This window comes from Quercus robur, chromosome 7 (genome assembly GCF_932294415.1).
Source record: "Quercus robur chromosome 7, dhQueRobu3.1, whole genome shotgun sequence".
Classification (NCBI taxonomy): domain Eukaryota; kingdom Viridiplantae; phylum Streptophyta; class Magnoliopsida; order Fagales; family Fagaceae; genus Quercus; species Quercus robur.
In genome coordinates this window covers 5593492-5618960 of record NC_065540.1, presented here as the reverse complement: position 1 = coordinate 5618960, position 25469 = coordinate 5593492, and the positions used below count along the sequence as shown (strand labels likewise).

At 33.6% G+C, this 25469-nt stretch overlaps 2 protein-coding genes and 1 non-coding gene across 3 annotated transcripts; 1 reads left to right on the top strand and 2 right to left on the bottom strand.

Moving 5' to 3' along the window:
* Window positions 1-1096: 1096 nt before the first annotated feature.
* Window positions 1097-11616, top strand: LOC126691909 (uncharacterized). The gene is made up of 14 exons (XM_050387247.1): window positions 1097-1618; window positions 3201-3276; window positions 3424-3513; window positions 3602-3646; window positions 3781-3861; window positions 4812-4926; window positions 5250-5308; window positions 6663-6773; window positions 6887-7023; window positions 7109-7148; window positions 8941-9003; window positions 9085-9278; window positions 10054-10551; window positions 11377-11616. The coding sequence occupies exons 1-13, from the start codon at window positions 1287-1289 to the stop codon at window positions 10544-10546; spliced, it is 1836 nt and encodes a 611-aa protein (XP_050243204.1). The 5' UTR covers window positions 1097-1286; the 3' UTR covers window positions 10547-10551; window positions 11377-11616.
* A 1237-nt stretch (window positions 11617-12853) lies between these two features.
* Window positions 12854-12946, bottom strand: TRNAY-GUA (transfer RNA tyrosine (anticodon GUA)). The gene is made up of 2 exons: window positions 12910-12946; window positions 12854-12889 (listed from the first exon to the last, which is right to left on the bottom strand). It is a non-coding gene; the product is annotated as a tRNA-Tyr (tRNA).
* Window positions 12947-16917: 3971 nt separating this feature from the next.
* Window positions 16918-22502, bottom strand: LOC126690827 (probable xyloglucan endotransglucosylase/hydrolase protein 32). Its single transcript, XM_050385955.1, has 5 exons — window positions 22481-22502; window positions 18930-19346; window positions 18717-18817; window positions 18321-18538; window positions 16918-17761 (listed from the first exon to the last, which is right to left on the bottom strand). The coding sequence occupies exons 1-5, from the start codon at window positions 22500-22502 to the stop codon at window positions 17395-17397; spliced, it is 1125 nt and encodes a 374-aa protein (XP_050241912.1). The 3' UTR covers window positions 16918-17394.
* Window positions 22503-25469: the final 2967 nt, after the last annotated feature.

Here is a 25469-nt window from a genome sequence, read left to right as displayed (position 1 = left end):
AATCATATCTCGCCGGCGCGATCTCGCCTTTGCGAGATCGCGCCGGTGAGATTGCGCCGTCGCGAGATCGCGCCGGATCGAGATCGCGATCGACGGCGCAATCTCGCCGGCGCGATCTCGCCAGATATGATTTTCTGGAATTTGGCTTGTGTGTTTCTGGGATTTGGCTTGTGTTTTCTGGAATTTTTTTTTTTTTTTTTTTTTTTTTTGGTTTGGTTTGGTTTGAATAAAAGTTGGAGAGATCTATAAAAAAAACAAGAATAAAAAAACAAATGCTTAATGATATCACTTTTAATCAGGAATAGCATTTGATCTGTGCTATTCCTGTGTTTTGTTCTCAAACAAGTTCTTAAGCAATAAAAAGTCCTAACTTTTTGATCTTTGTTATGTTTGTTTTTCTTTAAAAATGTGTTTTTCTAACGGCAAACGGAGAGGTGAGTAACAGATCCCTAACGGAAGGCACCTCAGGTGGGCAAAGTGATAAGTTTTGAACCACAGGTAGGCTTAGTGTAAACAGACCTAACCTCAGGTGGGTTTACTGTAATTATCCCTATATAATTAATGGAGGAGCTGGTGACTGATGCAGGTGCAATATGTCAAAGTGATTATTCAAACTTTAAGTCCATCACTGCAATGTGAAGAATCAACAAGAAAAATAAACTAAGTGAATGTTTAGATATTGAATTTTTTTTTTTTAGCTCCTTCAAGCATTTGTCAGTAGGTCCTGTGCACTGTTTACAAGACCCACAAACTTTATTTTTTAACAAAACTTTCATTAAAAATGAATCTCACGGCACTATTAACATATTTAAAAATTATTTTCTTACAATATTTTCAGTTTTCAGTAATAAGTGGTATTCAAACAGACCCTAAGTGTGAATTTGCATAGCCGTATCCAAACATATTTAGTGATTTTTTTAGTAATTACTTTTTTATTTTTTTATATATATTTTTTTCTAAATACAGATTTTTAAACTCCATTTGTTAAGTATAATTCATTTTAAAAGGCTGTAAAAAATTACTAAAAGTAAACTGTAAAGAATAAAAATAAAAGCTGTAATAGACATTATCAAATGCTTCTTCACGAAGGCGCAACTATACAAGTAGCGTTTTTATACCGTGGTTCAAATTCCTTCAGCAACGTAAAAGCGCGCTCCCAATTTAGGGTTCATATCTTTCCCAAAACGTCTTCGCCAATACTCCCAATCAAAACGACCAAAATTTTTGCGCAGTCCCTCTTTCTCTCTCTCACTCACACTCACTCTCACACACACGAAGAAACTCTAATGGCGGACCACGACGAAGACTACGCTCGCTATCTCCAAAACGTTGATCAACTTGCCCCGTTACAAGTCGATTCCGGTTCCGAAACCGAAGAAGAAGAAGAAGATTATGATGAAGAAGAAGAAGAAGAAGAAGAAGAAGAGGAGGAGGAAGAGGAAGAAGATGAGCAATGCAAGCGGAGGAGAATCGAAGGAGGAGGAGAAGCTTGTTCGTCGAACGGACTGGGAAGCGTCGGAGGCTCGCAAGATAATGAGTGGAATCGGAGTGAAATCGACGGTCTCTTTTGCTCTATTTGTATGGAAGCTTGGACCACCGACGGTAACCATTATATCTGGTTAGTACTCGCCTCCCAATTCTTACTCTTCTTTGAGCCTTATATTTGATGAATTTTCATTACCTTCAATTCTAGGGTTTTACTCTAATTTTGTTCCAACCTTTCAGTTACTCACAATTTTGTTGCTATTAGTATAATGCACAACCGACATTATTGATTTAGTGGTAAATTGGTGTAATCTTGAATTTTGGATTCATTGGAGTTTATAGAGGCATTTATTTTGGTTAAATTTGATAAATTGATAAGAATTTTCTGATGATGTGATTGTATTGACTGTTGAGTATCGCCAGATTATTGTTTATTCATAGTACATTGGAGAGGAATTTAAGTTTCATTTGGTACATTGAAGGTGTGTGTGATCTGCCTTAAAGTGGCGGCTGGGTGTCAAAGACTTAGTTGATTTCAATAAGGCCTTATTGGGGAAAATGGCTTTGGATATATTCTCAAGGGTGAGGCATTATGGTGGAGAGTTGTGTGTACTAAATTTGGCAGTATGTTGGGGGATTGGTGTTCAGATGGGGGTTACAGGAATGTATGGGGTAAGTATTTGGAAGTACATAAGGGCAGGATGGGATAAATTTGTTGGCTTCATTAGTTTTAAGATGGGAGGATGGAACTTGGATAAAGTTTTGGCATGATTCCTGGTGTGGGGGGCAGCCATTGAGGGAGAGGTTTCCTGTATTATTTTGGATAGTACGTGACAATTATTTCGGATAGCACGTGACACAGAGGCTTCAGTGGCAGATCACTTGGTTTTAGCCGGAGAGATGCACCGCTTGGATATTAGTTTTATTTGAACAGTCCAAGAATGGCAGTTGGAATCCGTGGTAATCTTTATGGATCTCATATATTCTAGTATGGTAAATTGGAGTGGCATGGGTACAATATGCTGGACTCTCTCCTTCAAGGAGCATATTTGAAGTAAAATCTTATTATAGACTTTTACAACCCTCACCTCCATCTTCTTTCCCTTGGAAAAGTTTGTGGAAGCCAGAGTGCCCAGGAAGGTTGCCTTTTTTCTCTGGACAACGGCTATGGGAAAATTTCTGGCTATTGATAACCTCAAAATAGGCAGGTGCTTGTTATTGACTGGTGTTTTATGTGCAAGTCAACTGGTGTAACTGTAAATTATTTGCTTCTTCAATCCCCTTTTGCTCATGAATTGTGGAGTTTGGTTAATTGGTCATCGCCCTGTTTGGGGTCATGTGGATCATGCTAAAAGGTGTGGAGTAACTTCTTCCTAGTTGGAAAGGAAAGTTTGGTAGAACAGGCAATAATATGATTTGGAATGCGATCCCACATTGCCTCTGGTGTATTTGGTGTGAGAGGAATGCAAGGACCTTTGAGGGACAGGAGAAATCAGTGAATGATCTTAAGCTTTTTCTACTCAATCTTTATTTGAGTGGATGAATGCTTCCCCTCTCTTTTCTTTTGATAATATGTTTGATAGTTGTTCATTTCATGCTTAATGTCGATTTACTCTGTGTACACGGTTACCTCTATGAGTTTCATTAATAAACTTTTACTTATCAATAAAATGATTGTTTAATCATAGTATAATTGTGTTGTTTGAGGACTGCAGTTGTCTTCCTTGTGGGCACATATATGGTATGTCATGCATCAAAAGATGGCTACAACAACGTAGAAATGCTGGAAAGGTATTGTCTGTTATATAATCAATTAATCATGACACCATTTACATGAATTAAATAGAAAGAAGCTTCTTCCTTTTCTTTTCTTTTTTTTTATATTTATATTTGTATTTGTTGTTATTTTTTATTTTTGATAATTTTTTGTATTTGTAGTGTCCTCAATGCAATAGGGCATGCACACTGAAGGATGTAAGGAAGCTTTTTGCATCACGGGTTGTTGCAGTTGATGAAGAATCACAAAAGGTCACGTGAAATCTAGTGGGGTTGTTATTATATCAGGAGAAACTTACAATATTCTTAATCTGAATCCATGGGCTGTTTTTGTTTGCAGAGGATTCGGTCACTTGAGGCTAAATGTGCATCTCTTGAGAAGAAGGTAGGAATTTTTAGTTTGATATGGTTTGCTAAAACATCCCCTATAAAAGGCATAGCAGTGTAAGGATCTAGTTTCTAGTGGTCTTTGGTTGGTTTATGGAGCAAGTATTTATTTTTGTGCTTTATTATGTCTAGGATGCTAATTGGTGTAAGAAGGAATCTGAATGGAAGAAAAGAGAAGATGACTTGCGTCGGAAAGTAAGCCAGTTGACAAAGGTATGCTTGATTTTATATGTCTACTTTTTTATTGTATACATTGTACAATAGAGGTTGAGCCTTGGAGTGGTGGCAAGTGCCTTCCACCAAAAGTGATAGCTCACGGGCTTGAGTCCGGAAATCAGCCTCTCCGATAAATTGGGGTTAAGGCTGCCCACCATGACCTTTCTTAGACCTTGCATGAGTGGGAGCTTTATACACTAGGTACGACCCTTATTGTATTCATTGTACAGCAAATTGTGTATCGGAATAGATCGATATGCTTTGGTGCTTCTTGTGTGGAAAATATCAGCAGTCATGTTTTATGTGCTTTCACTACATTTCTTGGTGTCATTCTGATCACAATGTTGCCATTGCTCAAGTTCTCCATCTCTTTTCATACATCTGTAGTTTTGTTTAAAACAATTATTATTATCATTGCCTTAGGAAGCGGTCATTCATTAGAACTTTGTATGATTTGATGTTTGCCTTAGGCAGTGTTCGTTTCACTGCTTCTGAAGAATTTATTGATTTTTTAAACTTAAGAATGTAATTCTTTAGGAGCCTCTCTAGTGTACTTGAGCGTTCTCCTCTTTCTAATAAACTGATTATTTGCTTACCAAAAAGATAAAAAAGGAAGTAGTTATGTCATACCTTTGATTTTGTTTTGACCACCTTTACCAATATGCATTTTAGACTTGTGTTCTGGTGAGCTTTGTGGTTGTCTGCTCTATGTATTTGTTTATTTATCCAGGATTTGTGTGCATTATTTCATAATATTAGGGATTATTGGGTGTATGTTAAGTATTCAAATGAAAAGGACTGAGGTTGCAAACTGAATCTGCTCTTTGTTAGTATTTCCATCAATTGAGTTGCAAAGAGCTTACTAAAGTATTTAGGTAGTATAGAGTTTACCTTTTGTGACTGTCTGTGTGTCTTTATCTCTTTTGGTTTCAAACTCTGCTTTGCAGAGGACAACTGATTTGGAGCATTTATTAGGAGATGTGCAGAGCAGAGAATCTAGATTAGCAAATGCCTCTAGATTAGCAAATGCTGGTGGGCACTATCAAGGAAGTCCTGTATTTGGTAAGCATCTTTTAGAATGTAAGATATATGCCTTGTGAAATTCAATTGTAATGTTATATATACAGATTTGTACATGTTGTAATGTTATATATACAGATTTGTACATGTTATGTATTTATAATGTATTGTTGTACACATGTGTGTTGAATAAATAGATAAACACTCTCCAATGTAATTTTATGGTTAGGTCATTCATCATTGATGTCTGCATTGGAGCTATGTTCTCATTGTTTTAGATATCCTTTCCCCTACTGTCAAGTATCAAATCTCTTTGTACCCACCGAATCTTGTAAACACATCTGTATGTTGAATATATCTTGTAGGCAACAACTTTGGCTCAACTTTTTGCGGGCAAGGATCTTCTTGCAGTTTCATATTACAGGTGTGCCATTTCTTGCTTTCTGTTATGCTATGTTTCCTATCCTCTCTCAACATGCACCAGAGTTATTAGACTATAAATAATAACCAATAAGAAATTTTGTTAAAGAAAAGATGAAACCTCAACTATGCAGGATGTCTAAAAATGTATTTTATTCAACATACATGGAGTTTTACATTTAACCAGGTTGTAGACTTTTTTTTTCTTTTTTCTTTTTTTAATTTTATTTTTATAATCATAGGTAATAGATATTTCATTAAAAAAAGTACATCTTGCTAGGTAATAGACTTTTTATTTTTCTTATTCTTTATATAACATCTCCTTTATCTTTCTATGTTTTATTTGTTTTGGAATCTTTCTTTGGCATCTCTATCTCTCTCTCTCACATGCCATAAGGACTGAAACTTACTTTTGAAGCACAACCATTATATCCCAATGTGTGAGGAAAAAAAAAAGAATTTATGTTATCTCCAAGGTTTTAATTTTTTTTATTCTCTTTTTATGATCATATGGAGAAAATCCGATGATTACATGGCTAGTTAGTGATGTTCAGACTTTTCTATTTAAGTTTGTGATATTCAGTATTTTCAGTCATCTATGAAATTCGAAAATAAATAATCCCTTCAACTTCTTTCAGCATTAATAAACTACATGCAAAGTTGCCATTAATTGAAATGAGGAAATATATCACGCGCTTGTCAGTTATCACATAAAAAAATTGTTGTCTATTTCCTTAATCCTTACCAAATGATTCTCTCTGAGCAACTTAGAATCAGTAATGCACAATATATCCAACCCAAGAACATAAATCAATATCGAATTACAACCAAACCCAAATATACATGAACCAAATTCAAGCACAGGAAAGATTTCACACAAGTAGACTGCGAGGTTTGGAATTGCAAGTTACAGCATGGTAAGTAATTGTGCTTCTGCCCGTTATCACGTGACAAGCACATGATATGGTTCCCTTATTGAAATCAACGACTTGATGGACAGGCAACTGATGCTGAAAACATGGAGCTTATGAGTGTTCTTGTTTTCTTTTCTTTTTTGTTCAGGGTGGTTAATAATATTTGTAAATTTATTCCATGAGATAGTATCTTCTTCTTTGCTTTGAATTGAGCAAATGTTTCCTCAAGTAATTTTTTGTAGCCCAATTAACCTATGCTGATAACATGAAGCTTATGGGCGTTGTGCCGTTGTTGTTTTATTCTGTTGTTCAAGGTGGTAAATAATGTTCATAAATTTGTTCCATGAGATAGTATCTTCGTCCGTGCTTCGAACTGAGCAACTGTTTCCTTGAGTAATTTTTTGTAGCCCACATAAAATTAACTTATATTATAAATTTCTGTAGAAGGAATTCCAGGTAGATGGAGCGCGTTTAGTCGATGTGGATGCTTCTAGCCAAATTTTGTTAATCGTGCGAAGAGTGTCTGGGATAGATGCAACACCTGTACTTACCAAAGTAAAGTTTCATGACATAAATTGTGGTCTTAGTAATATTGTATGCATATTTTGGACTTAATGGAAACTGCTCCTTAATTTTGCAATTTTGTTCTTTTGAATATCATTTTGCAGATAAGCTTGATACCTCCACATGAAAAACAAGATATCATACTTCCTTCTTATATGAAAGTTATTCGGGACCTACGTATTTGTCCTTCTAATGGTAGCCTTGCACTTTTTGCTTCACTAGGGAAACTATCAGTTCTCAGGTGTGACCTTATTTGTATAATCTGTTGTTTTGGTTGTCTTCTTTAATCTCTTTCCCTATTGACTTGGTTGTTCCACTTTTTACAGTCTGGAAAGCAACAATATCATCCTTTCCTATAATTTACCGGTAAAAGTTCAATCCATCAAGTATATTCTTGTTAAATAACCGTAGGTCTTGAATCTCTTGATATCAGGTTGAGCTCCCATATTGTCTATGTGGGTAGAGGCTTTTGGTTACTTTACAATCCTTTTCCGTTAAAAATTCCCTGAAACTTATTGTTGCCTTGCTATTTTTCACTATAAAAGGCTTGTTTTTATGTGATTTGTCCATGTGTAGGAATGCACAAACCCAAAATTTTAAGTATAGAGAACTTCATTCAGGGAGATAAATTAAATCTTTGAAGAAGATAAAGACCTTTATTAAATCTTTACTATGTGGAACCTTCCCCAACCATTAATGACTATTCCTTTGTTGAGTTGGTAGCTACATATTTATGTGATATTCTTGGTTCTGGGAATGTTGCTGATAGTTGCAGTAACAGTTACAGATCCAGTGCACGTTATATTCTACATGGACATTGATGAATATTGCATGGTAATAAGTTCCTCAATGAAATTTTTTTCATTGTGGATAATGGGGAGGATAATTGACGTGATGATCTCTATTGTGTCTGACTTGATTATGCTCTATTTAATCATGAAATCCTTTTTCAACATTGAGTGTAGTACGAGGATGGGTGACCTCCTGGGAAGTCCTCATGTTGCACCCCTTTATTTTATTTTTTAAAAAAAAATCCTTTTTCAACATCCCCCTTTCACCCCTCAAATCCTGTGGTTCTTCAATTGGTACTCACCTAATCATTGGGTTCTTTCCAATATTTTGTATCTTTTAATCCACTGAATTTCTCACTAATACATTCAAGCAGATATGTTGGACATATCTCAATTTCCGTCTGGCAATGTTTGAACCAGTGGAATTGCATGCGATAATCCCATCATTCATAGAGACTAGGAGTTGGGATTAAAGGTGGGATACAGATCTGGTTGAGTTGGATCAAGCTTGCTTTGAGGTCAGACGTGAATAAATACTTGATGCCACATAAAATGTCAGGTGCACTCATTCTAGCAAGTTTTAATAACACAATAAAACTTCCCCTTCACTGTAGCCCCTTTATAAAACTTAAACCATCACCCAGTCTATATTCCTTAAATGGGCTAAAGGAAGGCTTGGATCTTGGTCTTTAAATTTTGAGAGTATGAAACCTTGGCACAGAGCTATTTTCATTGCTTGAATATGAATACATAACTCTATTAATTTGAAATATATTTTAAAGAAACAGTAGTCAACTACATTGCCTTTTAAGCTGGGCAGTTCCTGCTAGGCTGAAAGTTTAGCTTGAGCTGAACTTAGCCCAAGTTAGGCATGGTTGACTAGCTCAAATTTGGGGCAAGGAATTTCAGTCTTTAGATTATGCCTGCTCAGCCTAGTGGGTTGTTTCATTCAATTACTATAATGGAGTTGTAGTGCTATAGTGATGCTGCCAAATTGGCTTTTAATTTAATTCTCTTTCATGTTCTGTAGAATGTGTCTATTATTGATATACTTTGGTTGCATTTGGGATTTGAGAAAAAGTTAGTTTATTTTACATTTTAGCTTATTTTTGCTCTTAAAGTGGGTCCCATTGCAAAAAAGTCAGCTTTTAGCCTTTTTTCTACATGCTTTAAGCAAAAAGTTTTCAATTTCAGCAAAATAAGCAGTTTCCAAATAGACCGTTTATGTAATCTCTTCCTCTCACTGTCTCTCTCTATATGTACACTCCCCAAATGTGTGTACTCCAGGACTTTTATATTTTCCTTCACTATTTTCTTTCTATGAAAAATGTTATCATTGGTACTAATAGTAAAGCATGTACTTCCAGGCTGCTGCATGGTCATGTTCATGGGATCTCAATAGCTCGCATTACATATATGCTGGCCTGCAGGTATGAAATTTAAGTGAGTTTATTTATGTTGCGAACCTAGGTGACTTATGCTGATCTTTTACTTTTTTCCCTTTTTTGTAGAATGGCTCACTTTTGGTGTTTGATATGCGCCAAACTGATGGGCCAGTTATTTCCCTGAATGGCCGGTCACACCATCCTGTTCATACTGTACACTCACTTTTACATAGTTCAACTCTTACTTCCGGTGTTAGATCTGTCCTTTCTGCTTCGTCAATTGGCTTGTCTCGGTGGAACTTTGATGGTTCTGAAAAGGGGTAGGTTGGTATTATTTTATGTATGTAAGCTTTGAGTTCTTATGAGTGCCAAACTGTCAAATTTCACTTCTTCCTTGTTTTATGCATCCATTTATGTTCCCCCACCCCCCCCCCCCCCCCCAAAAAAAAAAATTAAACTATATTTTTTGCATTTTAGAAACGTGTGCTTGTTTTGCTTGATCAGAACTTTTTTGGGCAAATGCTTTATCAGAACTCACTCAGGAAGAAACTTTGAACCTTTGAATAATTGCAGAAGTGTGGTGGTCGAGCTATAGAGCTAAAAAATAAATAAATAAATAAAAACTTTGTCTTTTCATGCATCCATTTAGATCCCCCCCCCCCCCCCCCCCTCTTCTTTTTTTTAATTTTAAACTATATCTTTTGCATTTTAGAAATGTGTGCTTGTTTTGCTTGATCAGAACTTTTTTTGGGCAAATGCTTTATCAGAACTCACTCGGGAAGAAACTTTGAACCTTTGACCAATTGCATCCAAAATCCTCATCTGATATGGTCTATTGATGGGCCCTGGCTTCTTTTTTGTATAAATAGTCAGACTTTGTTGTCATCACAAGTAATCTAAGGTCTAGTGCCTTTGCAATAAGAAATGGAGTTATGCATACCCTGTTGGCCAAACAATTTAAATAGTATTCTATCATTTAATTCTTGAGGGCTGATGAAGGGAATTTATCTTATTATTTTATTAGTCTAAAAATTAGTCTATATCAGTATTATGTGATGGTTTATTCTAACAATTTTACAATTGATTCTTATCTAGGCCATTTTTGGTTCCTGAATCGGTTAATCAAGGAGTTTGTATATCCCTTTCTTATTCTCCTAGCAGTGATGACATTGTTGCTTCATATCGTCCCAAAGTTGAGATGCAGAATGAGATGGCTATTTCTCAACCTTCAATAATGCATTCCCAAGTTATTGGGCAAGGAGTTCAGGGCTCCCATGTTCATTACAAGGAAGTGGGGAGCAACTGTTTTCAAAAGTTGGGTTCTGCATGTGCCAATGTGAATGAGAGTCGAATACCAATAAGATCTGCAATCTTAGACATAGAAAATCAAGGCCGGATGTTTGCATCTGGGGATGAAGTTACGCGCGAATTGATCTTGCAAGAGTTGCCATCTTTTACAGTTCTTCAACATCTTAATACACAAAAGCGTCCTATTCGAGATATGAAGTACACACATGCCATCAGCCAAGGTTTACTTAGTTGTTTAAGTGAGGATACACTGCATCTTTTTGGTACCAAACTCTCATGAAAAAGGTAAGCTGATTAAATTCAGTTTGAGTGAGTTATTAATATTAATATTATTGTTATTATTGTTTTCATTAGCATCATTGTTATTATTATTATCACTATTATTTAAATTTGGACTATTATTTTAATTCCTGACCAACCTCAAAACCAAAAAAGTAAAGAAAAAACCTTCTGGCAACTGCTGGTATTCTTATAGTATTACTTAAGATTTACTGTAATTTTTCACCTCTTTAATGGTGCAACTTTTTTGTCACTGTGAATTAATATTACAATAAATTGGGGTAGTATTAATTTGTTTACAAGCTACTTAATTTTAGTTCATTCATGGCTTCTTGTTATGGATCTAATTAGTAATTATCTAAAAGTATTATAATGTTGGTATTCTTTGACTGTTAAACTGATCCTACCAAAAGTGTTCTACATGAAACATCCAGTTTAGCATCTTATGTTTTTCAATAAGCCCTGGTGACCTGTTGTTACCTGTAGAATACATAATTCCTGTTCTGTTTTTTGCATATTATTTTCAAGCCTGTTCCATTTTTAATTTGTTTTAGAAATGAATCTTGTTGCTTGTAAAGAACAAAATTTATGAATACTTTTTTTCTTCTCACTACAATTAGTGGTCATTATTACTTTAAAAAAAAAAATAGTGATTATGGTCTTTTTTATTTTTAACAATTAATGTAAGAATCCTGAACCCCCATAAGTTAGGAGCCATGGCGGGTTGAATTTTTAAGCCTTCCCCCTAAATGACATGGTTGAGAAATGGTTGTATTTGTATCTGCATAATGAGTGCTAACTCTTGTTCTACTCACTTGACTTGCGTTGCAGGCTCCAAACTTGTCAAGAGGTGATCGACTGACATTTTTGGCTTATACTAATGGAGTAATTTAGGTCGATTGCAATCCAAATTTACAATAGGATTTTGTAAGGTTCACTTACTTCAAAACTGTATTCTTGCACATATTTATTAATAGTAAGATTCAGACGAAATTTTTAGGTAGCTTCTTAAGTAATGAGCTGCATTGTATAGTTACTTGTTATATAATATTTGTAGGTTAAATTTACTAATTTAGTCTTCTAACTATTGGTTAACGTTCAATGATCTCTTAATTATTAATTGCTTCAATTTGATCCTCAATAAAATCAAGTCAATTTTATCCTTACATCTTCATTTATTTATTATTTTGTTAACCAAATAAAATGCATAAAAATCTTGACTTGGTCTAAAAAACAAAAAACAAAAAATAAGCCAGCACCTTTTTTTTCCCTTTACTTTCTCACCCCATTTTCGTCCCCAGTTAACCCTTTCTCACAATCATTGAGGTGGTATATGGTGTTTTCACTGCTCTATTTACTTTTAACTTCTCACCGTTGCTGCAGTCACTACTCTTCCTTGTAGGCTGACTTCACTCAGAAACCCACTGTCAGCCACCAATCGCAAACCTAGCTAGCTGCATCTCAGTCATAGCCAGTGGAGCAGCCTTACTGAAACAGATAAATCCAAACACTATCGGTTGATTGGGTCTTCATAACAGGGCAACAAATTCCTCTACTTTTCAAGATTAACAGGAATCTATACCATTTTGGATAAGAATCACAACCAAACAACGAATAATCCAACATAAAACGGAACTATTAAGTAGTGAGTTTCTAATATTCCACATCAAGCCAACCTCTCCCATCAACTAGGTAACCAAATGAAAAAAAAAATTCAAGAGCTAAAGCCCACTAAAACCTCCTATGCTGTAGTGGTGGAGTTTGGATTAACCATTGAAATAAGGACAGCTAATCCACCGTTTTTAAATTAGATGGATAGGATTTTAGGTACTCCAAAATGGAGCTACCTACCGTAAAAGAGAATCTTATTTTAAATTAATCAATTTGTTTAACTATTTCTATAGTTAAGATTGTCCTTATTTACCTTCCCTTTCTCTTTTCCCCCTCAAACCATGGTACATAGAGCCAATAGCCAAGTAATACTCCAATCTTTCTTGGTCAGTTTCTCCGGACAACAATAAGACAGAAGAAAAGAAAAGATGAGATTGGAAAAAAAAAAAAAAAAAAGGTTTATTAGTTTCAAGTAGAAACGTTGGGGCCAGTTTACTTGATACAATATTGATTGTGGCCTCTTTGCTGAGCCCAGTAACTAGTTATGCTGACCGAAGCAAAGCCAAACCAGGCAAAGAAGTGTTATTTGTTTTATTCAAAGCTATATAACCTGGCCCACTTGATTAAATATTGGTTGTGGCCCATTTATTGAGCCCAGTAACCAGGTTATGTTGACCCCAAAAAAAAAAAAAAAAACTCCGACCTGCCGGATTCGAACCAGCGACCTAAGGATTACCTGTTAGGTTTTAACAACTACAGTCCTCCGCTCTACCAACTGAGCTAAGGTCGGATCATGTCAAAAGCAACACATTATTTTATAATTAATTATCAATCGCTCAAGACGTGAATCATATTCATAGAATCATAGCGTTGAACCGTTAATATTCTGTCTGCCGAATTTTGCAGTGCAAATGCTTCCACTGAAGTAAAGATGAAACAATATACACAAATAGATGGAAAGCCAATATATATCATACCCTAGGCCATAATTTGATGTTGAATCTGGACAAATTTACAAAAACAATATAAATACTAAAGAAATCTCATGCTGGCCAAGGAATTTACAAACAGAATATAAATACTAAAGAAATCTCACGGTGGCCAAGAAATCCTAGAAAATCCTAAGAAATTAGTCTAGAAAATAAGAATTTTTTTTTTAAATTGAGAAAATTACAAAAATCAAATCCTATGAATTATAGGGAACGTCACAAAAATATTACCATTAATAAAAAAAATTAATTAAATTATGGAAGCCTAAACAAAGGGATTTACCCAAAAAAAACGGCATAAGTTAGGATCATAAAGTTATGGGTTTTGATCCTCGTGATGATTCTTTCATGCCACCAAAATTCCACTGTTTGATCTAAAAAATTTTACTAATACTTTTCTGCCTTTCAAACTTTAAGTTGTCTTCTATTCAAATGTTTTGGTGTATGATTCACCAAACTAATAAAAAAGAAAGATAGGAGAATTCCACCTGCAGAATTGGTCTAAAAAAGCATTATCATGTCCGGATAAGCTACCTATTTGTTGCAACCACCAATGGCAAAATGCTACTTTAAAATATTCGTTCAATCACGTGTTCCTTATATATAAAACAGGAATAGAGAAATTATAACTTTAGAAATAAAAGGATTACTTTTGGGGAAATTTTGATCCTAAATCTCCCGTTCAGATCCTTTTTCAATCTTTCCAACTTGAAAGTGGTATTAGATTATTAGTCAAAGTGTCATATTCATAATAGTTCTCAAGAAAAAAAATTATCATATTCATATTACTTCAGACCCCATTGAAGACATTAATTCAAAGAAAATACTTACAAATGAATCTGTTATGCTTATAATTTGGTTAATTATAAATTAAAAAAGGGAGGTATGTATATATATACACACATAAACTTCAACTCCCATGAATTTGGAGTACAAAAAATATTGCTGCAAACACTGTTGTGAAAAAACTTCGAATAAGATTTTTATTTTTATTTATTTTTAATGTGTAATGTTCTAATTCTAACGCTTTAAAAATGCATTATGGTAGCCAAGAGGATAATTGACTTGTTTGTTGGGAGGCATCATCTTTGTAGCTGCAAAAACCGAATATTTCAAAATCAAATCGTCATAAAATGACAAAAGAAGAAGAGAAAAGGGTGAGAGAGGAAGAGGATTTGGACTTTTTCTTAGCCACATCTACTTGTTTGAAGACATTCTATCATTTTCTGTTTCTTTAAAGTTCAATAGCTCCCCACCAGCGACCCCATGTAATTCATTGGCAATAATGGGCTTATATATATGTCTTCTGCATTATTGTTGCTCAAAGCATCTCTAATAACATTCAAAAAGTCATATTGATTGGGAGAAGGAATTTAGTAATCATGTTATTCTGGCTTCAGGGGTGAAAAAATTATATTATTATGATGAGCTGCTTCTTTTTAGTGTTGTGAAATTTTGTGCTAAATTGCTTGGCTCCCTGTGAATTGAATATGGGCTCACAAGTCACAACTATGGTTGCTAAACATAGTCTCGGGATTTAAGATTGGATAGTAATTTTTTGATAAAATCACAACAGTACTTAGACAGTTAGATGAAAAATTTATACAATATAGGTTTATGTTTAGACTCTTACAAAACTTACCAAGTACATATCTTTGCTCTTTGTGGCATAAATTTGTCATTTCTTTTACCAAAGGCATATCAACTAGATATGTGTAATGGTATGATTCAGGACGTTGAGGTAAGCAAATATAAATATTGGAGAAAATAATAGTAATAATTAAGCATCTTTTTATTAATGATTATGTGATACAGTGCGCATTCTATTCCCTTCTATGTTATTGGATTTGCATATTGAATTATCTCAACTTTCACTTCTGAAAATAAAAGCAAATGTTTTTTTTTTTTTTTTGCTTATTATTCTGAATGTACTACTACATACAGATACATAAGAAACATGAAGACAATGTAAGGACTATCTATATTTGATCTTTGACCACAAAAATGAAGCATGAAAGTAGTACCAATAATTATCGCCCTAGAGCTTGTTTGATGCTCAATCTAAGTTCTTGCGTTATTATGATGGAAAATGTTAAAACTATTACTGATTTTTTTTTTTTTTTTAAATCTTCCAAATTGATTTGACATCTTTTTTTTTATTTATTTGATAGAAAGACTTGACATCTTGATAATGAATATGATACTTTAACCAAAAAAAGATAATGAATATGATAGATGACAAAACATCAACAAAATAATTAATAAATTTCTTAATTTCTTTTTTTAATAAAGTGTTCAAAAGTTGACATCTCAATTTATAAGATTTATCATTTATGTAGTAAGAATTATAATACTCTATTATTGTTTTCATTTTTAAATTAAAATGGTGACCTAAATTTATTCTTTTGATACTAGTTTCCCATGATTTACCGTGAATTGTTGAAAGGAACAGACAGAGAGAGGACAAACCAGCAATTGCCACAGGATGGGTTGAATATCATAGCTACCGCCTGTGCACTCACAAGCAATGATACATGATTATGTAATGTATTAAACTTAGAAAATTATTATTATTATTATTTTCCTTAAGTTAGCTTGAAATCAATATATATATATATATATAAAGTAGAGACCTCATGTGGGAAAGTATGAGATTCTACCAAGTGGTGTGTTCTATGCAACGAGAATTGAAATATTCTTAAGTACCACATAAGAGATAAGAACAAATTAAATATTGACCTTTTGTTTCATTTTGTTCAATGTTTCAAGACTTTTCTAATTAAAAAATAAATATTCTTTGTATTATTTGATTCAATGTTTCAAAACTTTTCATTCCTCACAGGTACACACAAACTTTTGCATTTCAATTCATCATTTTCACCTCTTACACTTCTACCCCTTTATATATACCTACTCATAGTCCTTCATGCCATCCCATTTTAAATACACATAGACCAAAAACGATTTTCATTTATCTTCAAATTTTCAACGACACCTACCTAGATTTAACATTATTGTCTCATCTAATCCTAACCCATACAAGTTAGCTACAACCAAGGAAGAGGGGTTTGCATTTCATATTGAGTGACAATGACAATTACGACCTTGATGTTAAGGTCAGACGTTGTGAATTTTGTAGATGATGTGATTAATTGTGATTGTTTGGAATATGTATTTGGTTTTAGAATTAATGAGAAAGAGAAAGATACAATCTATATAAACTTTTATTCTATAATATTTCTCCTAAGTTTTTTTTTTTTTTTTTTAGTTAAATTGAATAGTTATAATGGATATGTATGTGCAATTTATAATTGTTGCTTTTTATGATGAACTCATTACTAATAAATTTTTATAACAATTATGCTATAATGCATATACAATATTCTCTAAAATCATTTTACATAAAACATTACAACATTATCCGTACATCGCATGGAAAACTTACTAGTTTGCGTAAAGAGGAAAAGTTATAGAGGGAGGGAAAGAGCGCTCGTTCCCTCATTTATGCGCAAAAGGCTCATTTAACTATATTGCATTTGTGGGTAACCAAATTAACCTCTTTTTAAAATGTAGTTTACGAAACACTATGATAAAATTTCGAAAAATTATCTTGATCTCATCAATAATTGAACAATGAAATGTAGATGATGATTTTACATTTTTACATCTTTAAATGATTCTTGGGATTTACGCTCTGAGAACCATTTTCATTTTTCATGGTGTTCCATTTTGATCCAACATTCATATCTCCAACCCATGACCAATCATAAAGTGCCCCAACTTTCATGGCATTAATTTCAGACACATTACACATGGTACAAAATCTTCTGCTTTATTATTTATTGAATCTTATACAAAAAGTGAAAACCCTCACTCACTCACTCAGACCCCATGACCCCATCTCTTTTCTTTGGCTTCAATATTGCCTTCATTTCCATTCTCTTTTTTTATTTCTCTCCCCCCAAGTCTCATACCTTGTATGTTTCCAACCACAAATGTACACAAAAATCACCATAACAAAAAATGAAAAATGCACACAAATTTTGTTCCAATTTTTTTTCTTTTGTGTGGAGCCTTGGACGCTCAAGTACCATTTGCATCAACCTTGTTGGCAAATGGTACCCATCACAAGACACCCTCACTAAAATTTAAAAGAAGGAAAAAATAACAAAAAGTGAAAATTTGAGTGACTTCCTATGCATAGAATTAAGTAGACACATAGCAGTAACTCCAATTTTCACTTTAACTTTTAACCCCAGCACTCAGGTGTCAGGGAATGGTCCCTCTTGGAATCCCTGCAATAGTCATAAACCAAATTGTGGCTTTGAACCCATCTCATGGCTCTATATTGTTGTCTAGTTAGCCCACCGGACCTGAATGGTGAGGCAGAGACTGGGTGGCACCTAGCTGGTGAATAGGCTGAGCAACCAGTGGCCTTGAAATTTGTGTACCTTGCAACAAATGGCTGGTACTTATAATCAGCTTTGTATTTTCCATCTTCAGTGGCCCATGATGAAGCATCCCATATAGAACCATAAACCCACATTGGCCTTAGTGGAAATGTGGCATCACTCTTCCTCGGGTACCTCCTTATGGGCACGTCATCCACAAGGAATCTGAATTGAAATATGATAATCAAATTAATAAAGGGAGACACAATAAGACAATTAACATACCAATAGTCCAATACCAACATAATCATTTGCATTAAATCAATATAATACTTTGTTTTTTTTTTAATATTAATTTTGCTATATACAATGACATATATGTGGCCAGCCAATAGGTAGTCTATCCACTCATGTGAACTTTTTTATTTTTTTGAGAAACCACTCATGTGAACTGGATACTATTTTTTATTTTACACTATCAAATAACTTATAATTAAAGAGAAATGGGAATAAATACTTGCCTCATTTGCATATTCATTCCAAAAATACTTATTGGCCCCATTTGCATATTCATTCCAAAAATACTTATTGGCCCAACTACTCACATCTTAAAATGTCGATCAAGTGGGAATAAACAAATTCCATGCACATATTAATAATTGCTAATCAGACTTTTAGAGCTTTATTAAGAACGAACTCCTCCTAGTCTTAAGATAATCATAACTCAAAATCTAAGTTTCTGATACATATTGGTATTTATCAAATTAAAATACAATCCACTTACATGAGCTCTTTAGGACTCCACAGTATAGCATAATGATGAAAATTTTGGGTGGGATCAAACCATAGATGAAACTTCATCTCTCTGCCTATAATTCTCCCATCCCCACTCCCTCTGATGTAAACATTGGTCTGTAAAGTATAAGGCTTCCCAAATGTTGTCCCAAGGAATTCAATGTCTACTTCATCATGGAAACCTGGATGAGCTTCATTGTTGGAGAGCTGCCATGGCCCAATTTAGTATACAATTAGACTAATCAAATTATAATTAAAAAATATAGTTCCTTTAAGAAATTATTATACTTGTCAATACACATACATTTGAAGTACTTTTAAAAAATTGAGTCTTTTTTAAGTATACTAAAACTAAAACAACTTATTATTTGGTCCAAATTCTCACATAGAAAGCTGTAATGACTCCTGCAGTGTAACCAGGTTGAAGCTTAATGGAGGCACCAAAGTAGCCAGATCGAAATGGACGGACAGACTTGAACCCACTTCCTGTTATGAAAAACCAAGCAATAAAATGGAGAATAGTTAATATATAATCAGGATGTGCACAAAGAAATTTAAGAGCTATATATTAAGTATACATAATGAGACTGAGTAAGACCTGAGGTACGATCAAGCCAGATGCTTAATGCATTTTGGCCAAAGCTTTGATGCGAAGGACCCCAGAGGTTTTTATATCCTTTGTAAAAGCTCATAGAGTTGAACCTAGAGCTTGGCCAGTAGCCAGGTGAAGGTGGCCACTGAGCATTGCTTGAAGGGACTAAAAGGATCAAAAGTAGGAAAAGAAAGAAAGCCATGAAGAGGGGAAGAAAGATGAATGAAAGGAAGCTATAATGTGGAGAAAGTAGAATGATTGTGATTGTGCGTGTGTATGTGTGTATAAAATGAACGGTGAGAGAATGAGACAGAGAACTTTGAGAATTGAGACAAGGTGCATATGTAAGAAGAGTATGGCATAACTGTTTGATATAAATAAGAGGATTAGTGGGTCCCTCTATTGAGAGGTACAAGTAAATGACTCATGGGGAAATTAATTATTATTAGGACTAAAAACCAGTCAAATTGCTCACAATTAAAAGAGACCTGAAAAGCTCTACACCTCTGCACAATAATAGACTTGGTAACAATAAGTACAGTAAACTAATAAGTAGTATATGTATGAACTATTTGTTAAAAGAAAAATTTTCTTTTTCTCTACAAGTACTTTCTTTCATGCTCTTAATGAAAAGAACAACCTGTTATCTTTGTTTGCATGGTTGGAAAGCTAGGAAAAGAAGTTGAAATGAAATGCAGAGGTACTGGTAGTAGATCATATATCTTAAATGTTCTTTTTTTCCATTGCATGTGTGATTTGTGTGGCAATCTGAATCCACAGGATATCGGATTCGTGCTAAAAGTCATCAATCGGTCATTGAAAGCTACATGCCTCTCTGTCTGAGAGCCTTAAAAGCTAGCCTTGTTGGACTGAACCAAAATGTTTTTTACCATTCCATTTTTCCCTCTCTTTCGGTGTGTTAAAATGTGGGTCAGTTTCTGATATAGTCAAATCTCCATGTCTCATGCATGAATCATTTTTTTTTTCTAAGTAATGGTGTGTTTGAATCTGACAACTTCATCAATTAATGGAGTGGGTCATGAGGTATCTATAACGGGACCAAGTTGGATTTGATCATAAGGGCATATGTCTGATTAATTCATTGACTCATGAACTGAACTATTTGTACTGAACAAAATGTTACGTACTTACGTTTGTGTCTTGATTGATTAACCAAAATAGTCTCATATATAGATCTCACCCAATCAAATTGGAGACCAACTTTCCATGAGAATGTACACTGGTAAGTAAGTACTCTTAAGTGCTAAAAAAGACCAATACGTGAAAAAGAAAACACTCAATTTTCGAGTTAATATTTCCTGGAAGCATTAAATGTGGTTAGGATTATTTGTCCTAATTTCCCTATCCTTGTCTACCTCTGATTGACACTTGAAATTGACTCCATTTTGGTCTAATCCATGAAGTTTGTTGGTTGGACTAAGATATGTTGATGGAATCTAAAGCTCAATTATTTTAGATGTTACTTAAATGAAAGCTACTAGATTCTCAACTTGAATAAAACCCTTTTGTTTAAACTTAAGTATTTAATTTTATACTCCACCGATCACACTACGTGGTATCATCACTTTATACGTGTACGTAGTAATTAACCACATCATCTTATTTAGCACCGAACAGAATCTTCTGCTTAAGATCTGACCGAGTTGGCTATTTGTGTGTTTTGAGAGACATTTAATATGCATTAAAACATTAGGGTCCTCACCACTGCATACGGAGAACAAAAAGAAATTGACAAAGATTGAGAATTTAAAGGTTTCATTAATTTTTTTTTGGTACAAAAATTTAAGTCAGTTCCACTGCCAAGATTCAGGGGTATAGCACAAAAGGAAAAGACAAATCTCTCTTAAAAGTCTGAAACTTTAAAAAAGTTTCGCTTTGATGGTTTATACTAATTCTGGCAGATTGAGATTTCGGGCTATTGCACTATCTAATACAATTTTCAAGTATTAGAATTAAAAATAAAACCATCGCGCTCTTGGTGTGATGGTCACTCCACAAATATAAATGCTTGCGGGGTGTGGGGAGTAAGTTTAAGTTTTCAGGAGACAGCTTCACACACATATACACTTAGATTAGGCTAGAGTATAATTTATATATTGTAAAAAAAAATTAAAAAAAAAGAAAAAAAAAAAAAGAAGAGAGAGATTAAAAACAAAGTTTATATCCTTTTTATTTTTATCTTTTTCACCATTTTTTTTTTTACCTTGCTCTCTCACATTAAAGATTAGGATTGCAAGGTGCAATAGTCCCGATCCAAATCCAATTCTGGCCTCTATTGATAAGAATGCGAGAGACTACTCGTTACTCCCTCAATGATGATCAAATTAATATGGTTTTTTATTTTTTTGCTCAAGTGAAAGGGATAAAATTAAATAAAGGGATGGACAAAATCTATCTGGTTGCTTTTATGAGGATCTTTCGTCGTATTATTCAAAAGCTTTGATTTCTTTGACCGTGCCTCAGAAGCATTAATGCTCTTCTATTTAATTTTTTTTTTTTTTTGAGAGAATATTCAAATAATTATGTAAAGAGGAATTAAAACACGTTCCCTAGTCTTAGCCAGCAGCCACAATATATTTTGCACAAAGAACTGTAAATCGTTGTACACCTGCCATTAAACTTTAATAAGCCCCATGTAACTATACCTAAAAAAGAATACCTTACTCTTTTATATAAATAATATGGAAATAGAAAAAAAAAAAAAAAAAAATCGGTAAGATACAGTGAAGTAGAGCTGGCTCTAGACCTAGGCATCAAGGCGGGCTCAATATAGTTTGAGGTCTTGGGTGACAATTCTAAATAATTTTTTATGATTAAATATCACTTAAATTATATTTATTTTTTTATGAGAATTATATTTAGTTAATATAACATAATTAAGTTCATATTCATTAAGCTTAAGCCTTTTGGGACAAATGATAACACTATATGTTATATTAAGTACTCAATGTGTTCTCTCTCCCAACAAGATTTTTGTAGAAATAAAGCAATCCCTTATTTTGTACTTTTTAAGTCTAGGAGTGTCCATTAGTCTAAAGTCGGTGACTTTACGGCTTACTCTTACCATGCCATATTGGTATTGCCATGGTGAAAAAAAACTTTGAACAACTCTGATAACTAAGTCGGTGACTCTACTTACCATGCCATATTGGTATTGCCATGGTAAAAAAAACTTTACACAACTCTGATGTGACAAGTTGTGAGTAATAGAATAAAAATTACAAGTTTATGTGAGAATATCATTTAGTTACTGTCTACCATATAAGATAGTAATGAAAAATTGTATTGTCCTAGAATTACTATGTAATAGTTGAGTTAAATATCACTTAAATTATATTTAGTTAATATAATATAGTTGAGCTTATATTCATTAAACTTAAGCCTTTTGGGTCAAATGATAACACTATATGTTATATTAAATACTCTATGTGTTCTCTCTCCCAACAAGATTTCTATAGAAATAAAGCAATCCCTTATTTTGTACTTTTAGGTCTAGAGGTGTCCATTAGTCTAAAGTCGGTGACTTTACATCTTACCATGCCATATTGGCATTGCCATGGTGAAAGAAACTAAGTCGGTGACTCTACTTCCCATGCCATCTTGGTATTGCCGTGGTGAAAAAAACTTTGAACAACTCTAATGTAACAAGATGTGAATGGTAGAGAAAAAATTATAAATTTATGTGAGAATAACAGTTAGTTACTTTCTACCATATAAGATAGTAATACCATATAAGATAGTAATGGAAAATTGTGTTGTCCTAGAATTATTATGTAATAGTTGCAAGGTGTGAAAGATGTTCTCTGGATTCAAATTATGGGAGCTTCAGTTTGCAGACTAAAAAAGTAGTCTCACAGAGGAATCCATTACCAAATAAGTCATTGACTCTGCCTCTACGTCTTGCCATGGGTGCACCCAACACAAGTGCCAGGGTTGTGACCTATGAATAATCAATAATGTTATCTCTTTGGATTCAAAATATGGGAGCTGCAATTGTAGACCAAATATGACAAACAGTCTCACGATGGAGAATTGCACTATAGTGTCGGTCAGTACAGAGAGAGAAAGCCTGAAGGGGAGGTGGAGGTGGGCCTGTGGAAGAGATGGCAATGGGGACCACCTTCATTTGCCGACGATTATTGAAGCTCAAAGGACACTTACGTACTTCAATCTTGGTTAAATAATAATGATGGACCTTTTTGCTTTTGCCTCCTCTCTACTATAAACTCAACTTTCAAGTGAAAATTGGTTTGTATATATATTAGAGTATTTACCAGGAGAGAAAAGAATGATCGATGGGAAATGAAGCTAACTGTTTATTAGGCAATAGTTTAATGGTTGCTTCATTAACTTTTGGCCAGAAAGATGCATTCAAGTCAAAGGGAATCGACGTGAAGCTGACAAATGTTGCTTCAATGTTCCTAAGAACATGGGTGCTTAACCTAGCTGTCTCTCGAATGCATCATTCTTCTCACAACATGTAAATTTTATAACAGTAGGAGATTCAAGTATTATAAAAAGAGATGATTTATATGTCATATGAACAAAGATACATGATTATCAAAATATATATATATATATATATATATATGAACAATTGAACAAAGATACATTCTCATCATGCGCATAAAATATCACAAGAGATGAAGTGTTAAACTTGACCTCCAAAGAGGTTGCGTGTTTTACGGAGAAACCAAAACTATGAGGGTTTTTTGTGTTTTCCTCGTGTGTGAGAAAATAAATACAAAAACAAACAAAACGAACAACCATGGCACCGTCACAAATTGAAATTAGGCGGTCCTCATTCTTCTTATTCTTTTTTTCTTCCTCTTTATGGTGATGGGCAAAGTATTGATATAGGACAAAATATGGGGTATATTCTTTTTATTACTTGTTATTTTTTTATATTATATTTTACATATAATTTTAGATTTTTAGGACTTAAATTTTATTTCCCTTTATTTTAGTTACTTTGAGACCTTCTTTATCAAATTACAGTCTCATTACATATTGTACAATATATTTGTTCACGAATATTTTCATTTGGAAAATAAGTTTCTTAACCTTTTTCTCAACCAAAAAAAAAAACCTCTAAATAAAAAAAACCTCTAAATAGTGATGCAATATGTAAAAAGAAAAATAAGATTCTACTATCAAAAAATTTTCAGTATGTTTGTTTTCTTTTATGATGGATTTCAAAACTTTTCTGTGTATTCAAGGAACCCTTAAGAGTTTACATCTAACTAGTATGGTACATGGCATCTACACTTTCTATCTTGTGTCAAGTATATACATGAGAATATAGGTCAATTACAAATGATAACCTATTATTTTGTTTTCATGTCCTTATTTTATAAACACATACAACTTAATACATAAAATATGGTATGCTCTCTGTTTCACTACTAACATTTAAAATATACCTAGAATTGACTATTAGTATTAGGTAAGTTCGAAGTTTATACTTTATAGGGTTAATTGAAATTCCCTTGACCCCAACAAATTATTAGACCAATCTTAATTTCTTCCTAAACTATAAAATCCAATAATTACTTGATTTTATAATTTATGACGAAATTGAGATTGACCCAAAAATTTAGGAGCAGTGCAATTAACCTAGGACCTAGGTTTATGTTTTTGACTTTTTGTCACTCAAAGGAAAAGAAGAAAAGAACTTCTATTTTGTGATGCACTGATGGCTTATGAAGAAAACAAAAAGCTCAGCTATATTGAATCGGGAATCCACCTTTGTGGTGGACATGGACATTACCTTTGCCTCTAATATCTTTTTTGGTTCGTTCTTTTTTTTCGAAAAAAAAAAAAATTATGTTGCTGTTAAATTCTCATCTGTCCTTGAAATCAAAAGAATAGATACGATGGTAACAGGCTAACAAGTAACAACAACTATTACATCAAAATGCGACGGTACACATGTACAACGATTAGTGCCCTTCACCGTTTCGATGATTCTTAAAAATATAATAATGATAAGAATAAGAAAGAAAGAAACATTGCCTCAATGAGCAATTGATGTGTTGAACATTAACATTCATTGAATTTTCAAATGTAATCACTTTTGCTGTTACTTCGTATTCTCGAGTGCAATTGTGCACTAAAAAATTAATGAAGTAATAAAAGTAAAAATAGTTTTGTTTTTTTCCTTGTCCCCTATATATATACAATATTAAGGATAAATAATTAATGAGCACAAAAACGTGTTGGATAATGTACAAAAAGTAAATAGCAAAAGAAAAAAGTTGCTAGAATATGGGTGGTAAAAAAATTTTAAATAAATAAATCAAATCAATAAATTTTCGACATTTCGGGTGTGATAAATGAGAGCTAAATCCAGCAATAATTGTTCTTTGAATTATTTGAGACGGAAATGGATACATCAGACAGTGTGGCAAGCACATAGAAACGTTGATTATAATACTCTCTTGATGATAATGTTTATCAGAATATATAGCATACCCTAGCTATGAAACATTGCTATTTGTTAAAGTTAACAAAAAGTAATAAAGA

Bases quoted from the DNA above. Each gene is read 5' to 3' on its own strand.
- LOC126691909 (XM_050387247.1), top strand. From the start codon at position 1,287: ATGGCGGACCACGACGAAGACTACGCTCGCTATCTCCAAAACGTTGAT. The intron at 1,619-3,200 runs GTTAGTACTCGC...TGAGGACTGCAG, and splicing joins GACGGTAACCATTATATCTG to TTGTCTTCCTTGTGGGCACA. The intron at 3,647-3,780 runs GTAGGAATTTTT...TATTATGTCTAG, and splicing joins GTGCATCTCTTGAGAAGAAG to GATGCTAATTGGTGTAAGAA.
- LOC126690827 (XM_050385955.1), bottom strand. From the start codon at position 22,502: ATGGCAATGCCAATATGGCATG. The intron at 18,539-18,716 runs GTGAGAATTTGG...GGGCCATGGCAG, and splicing joins GAGTCATTACAGCTTTCTAT to CTCTCCAACAATGAAGCTCA. The intron at 17,762-18,320 runs GTAAGTGGATTG...ATTTCAATTCAG, and splicing joins TGGAGTCCTAAAGAGCTCAT to ATTCCTTGTGGATGACGTGC.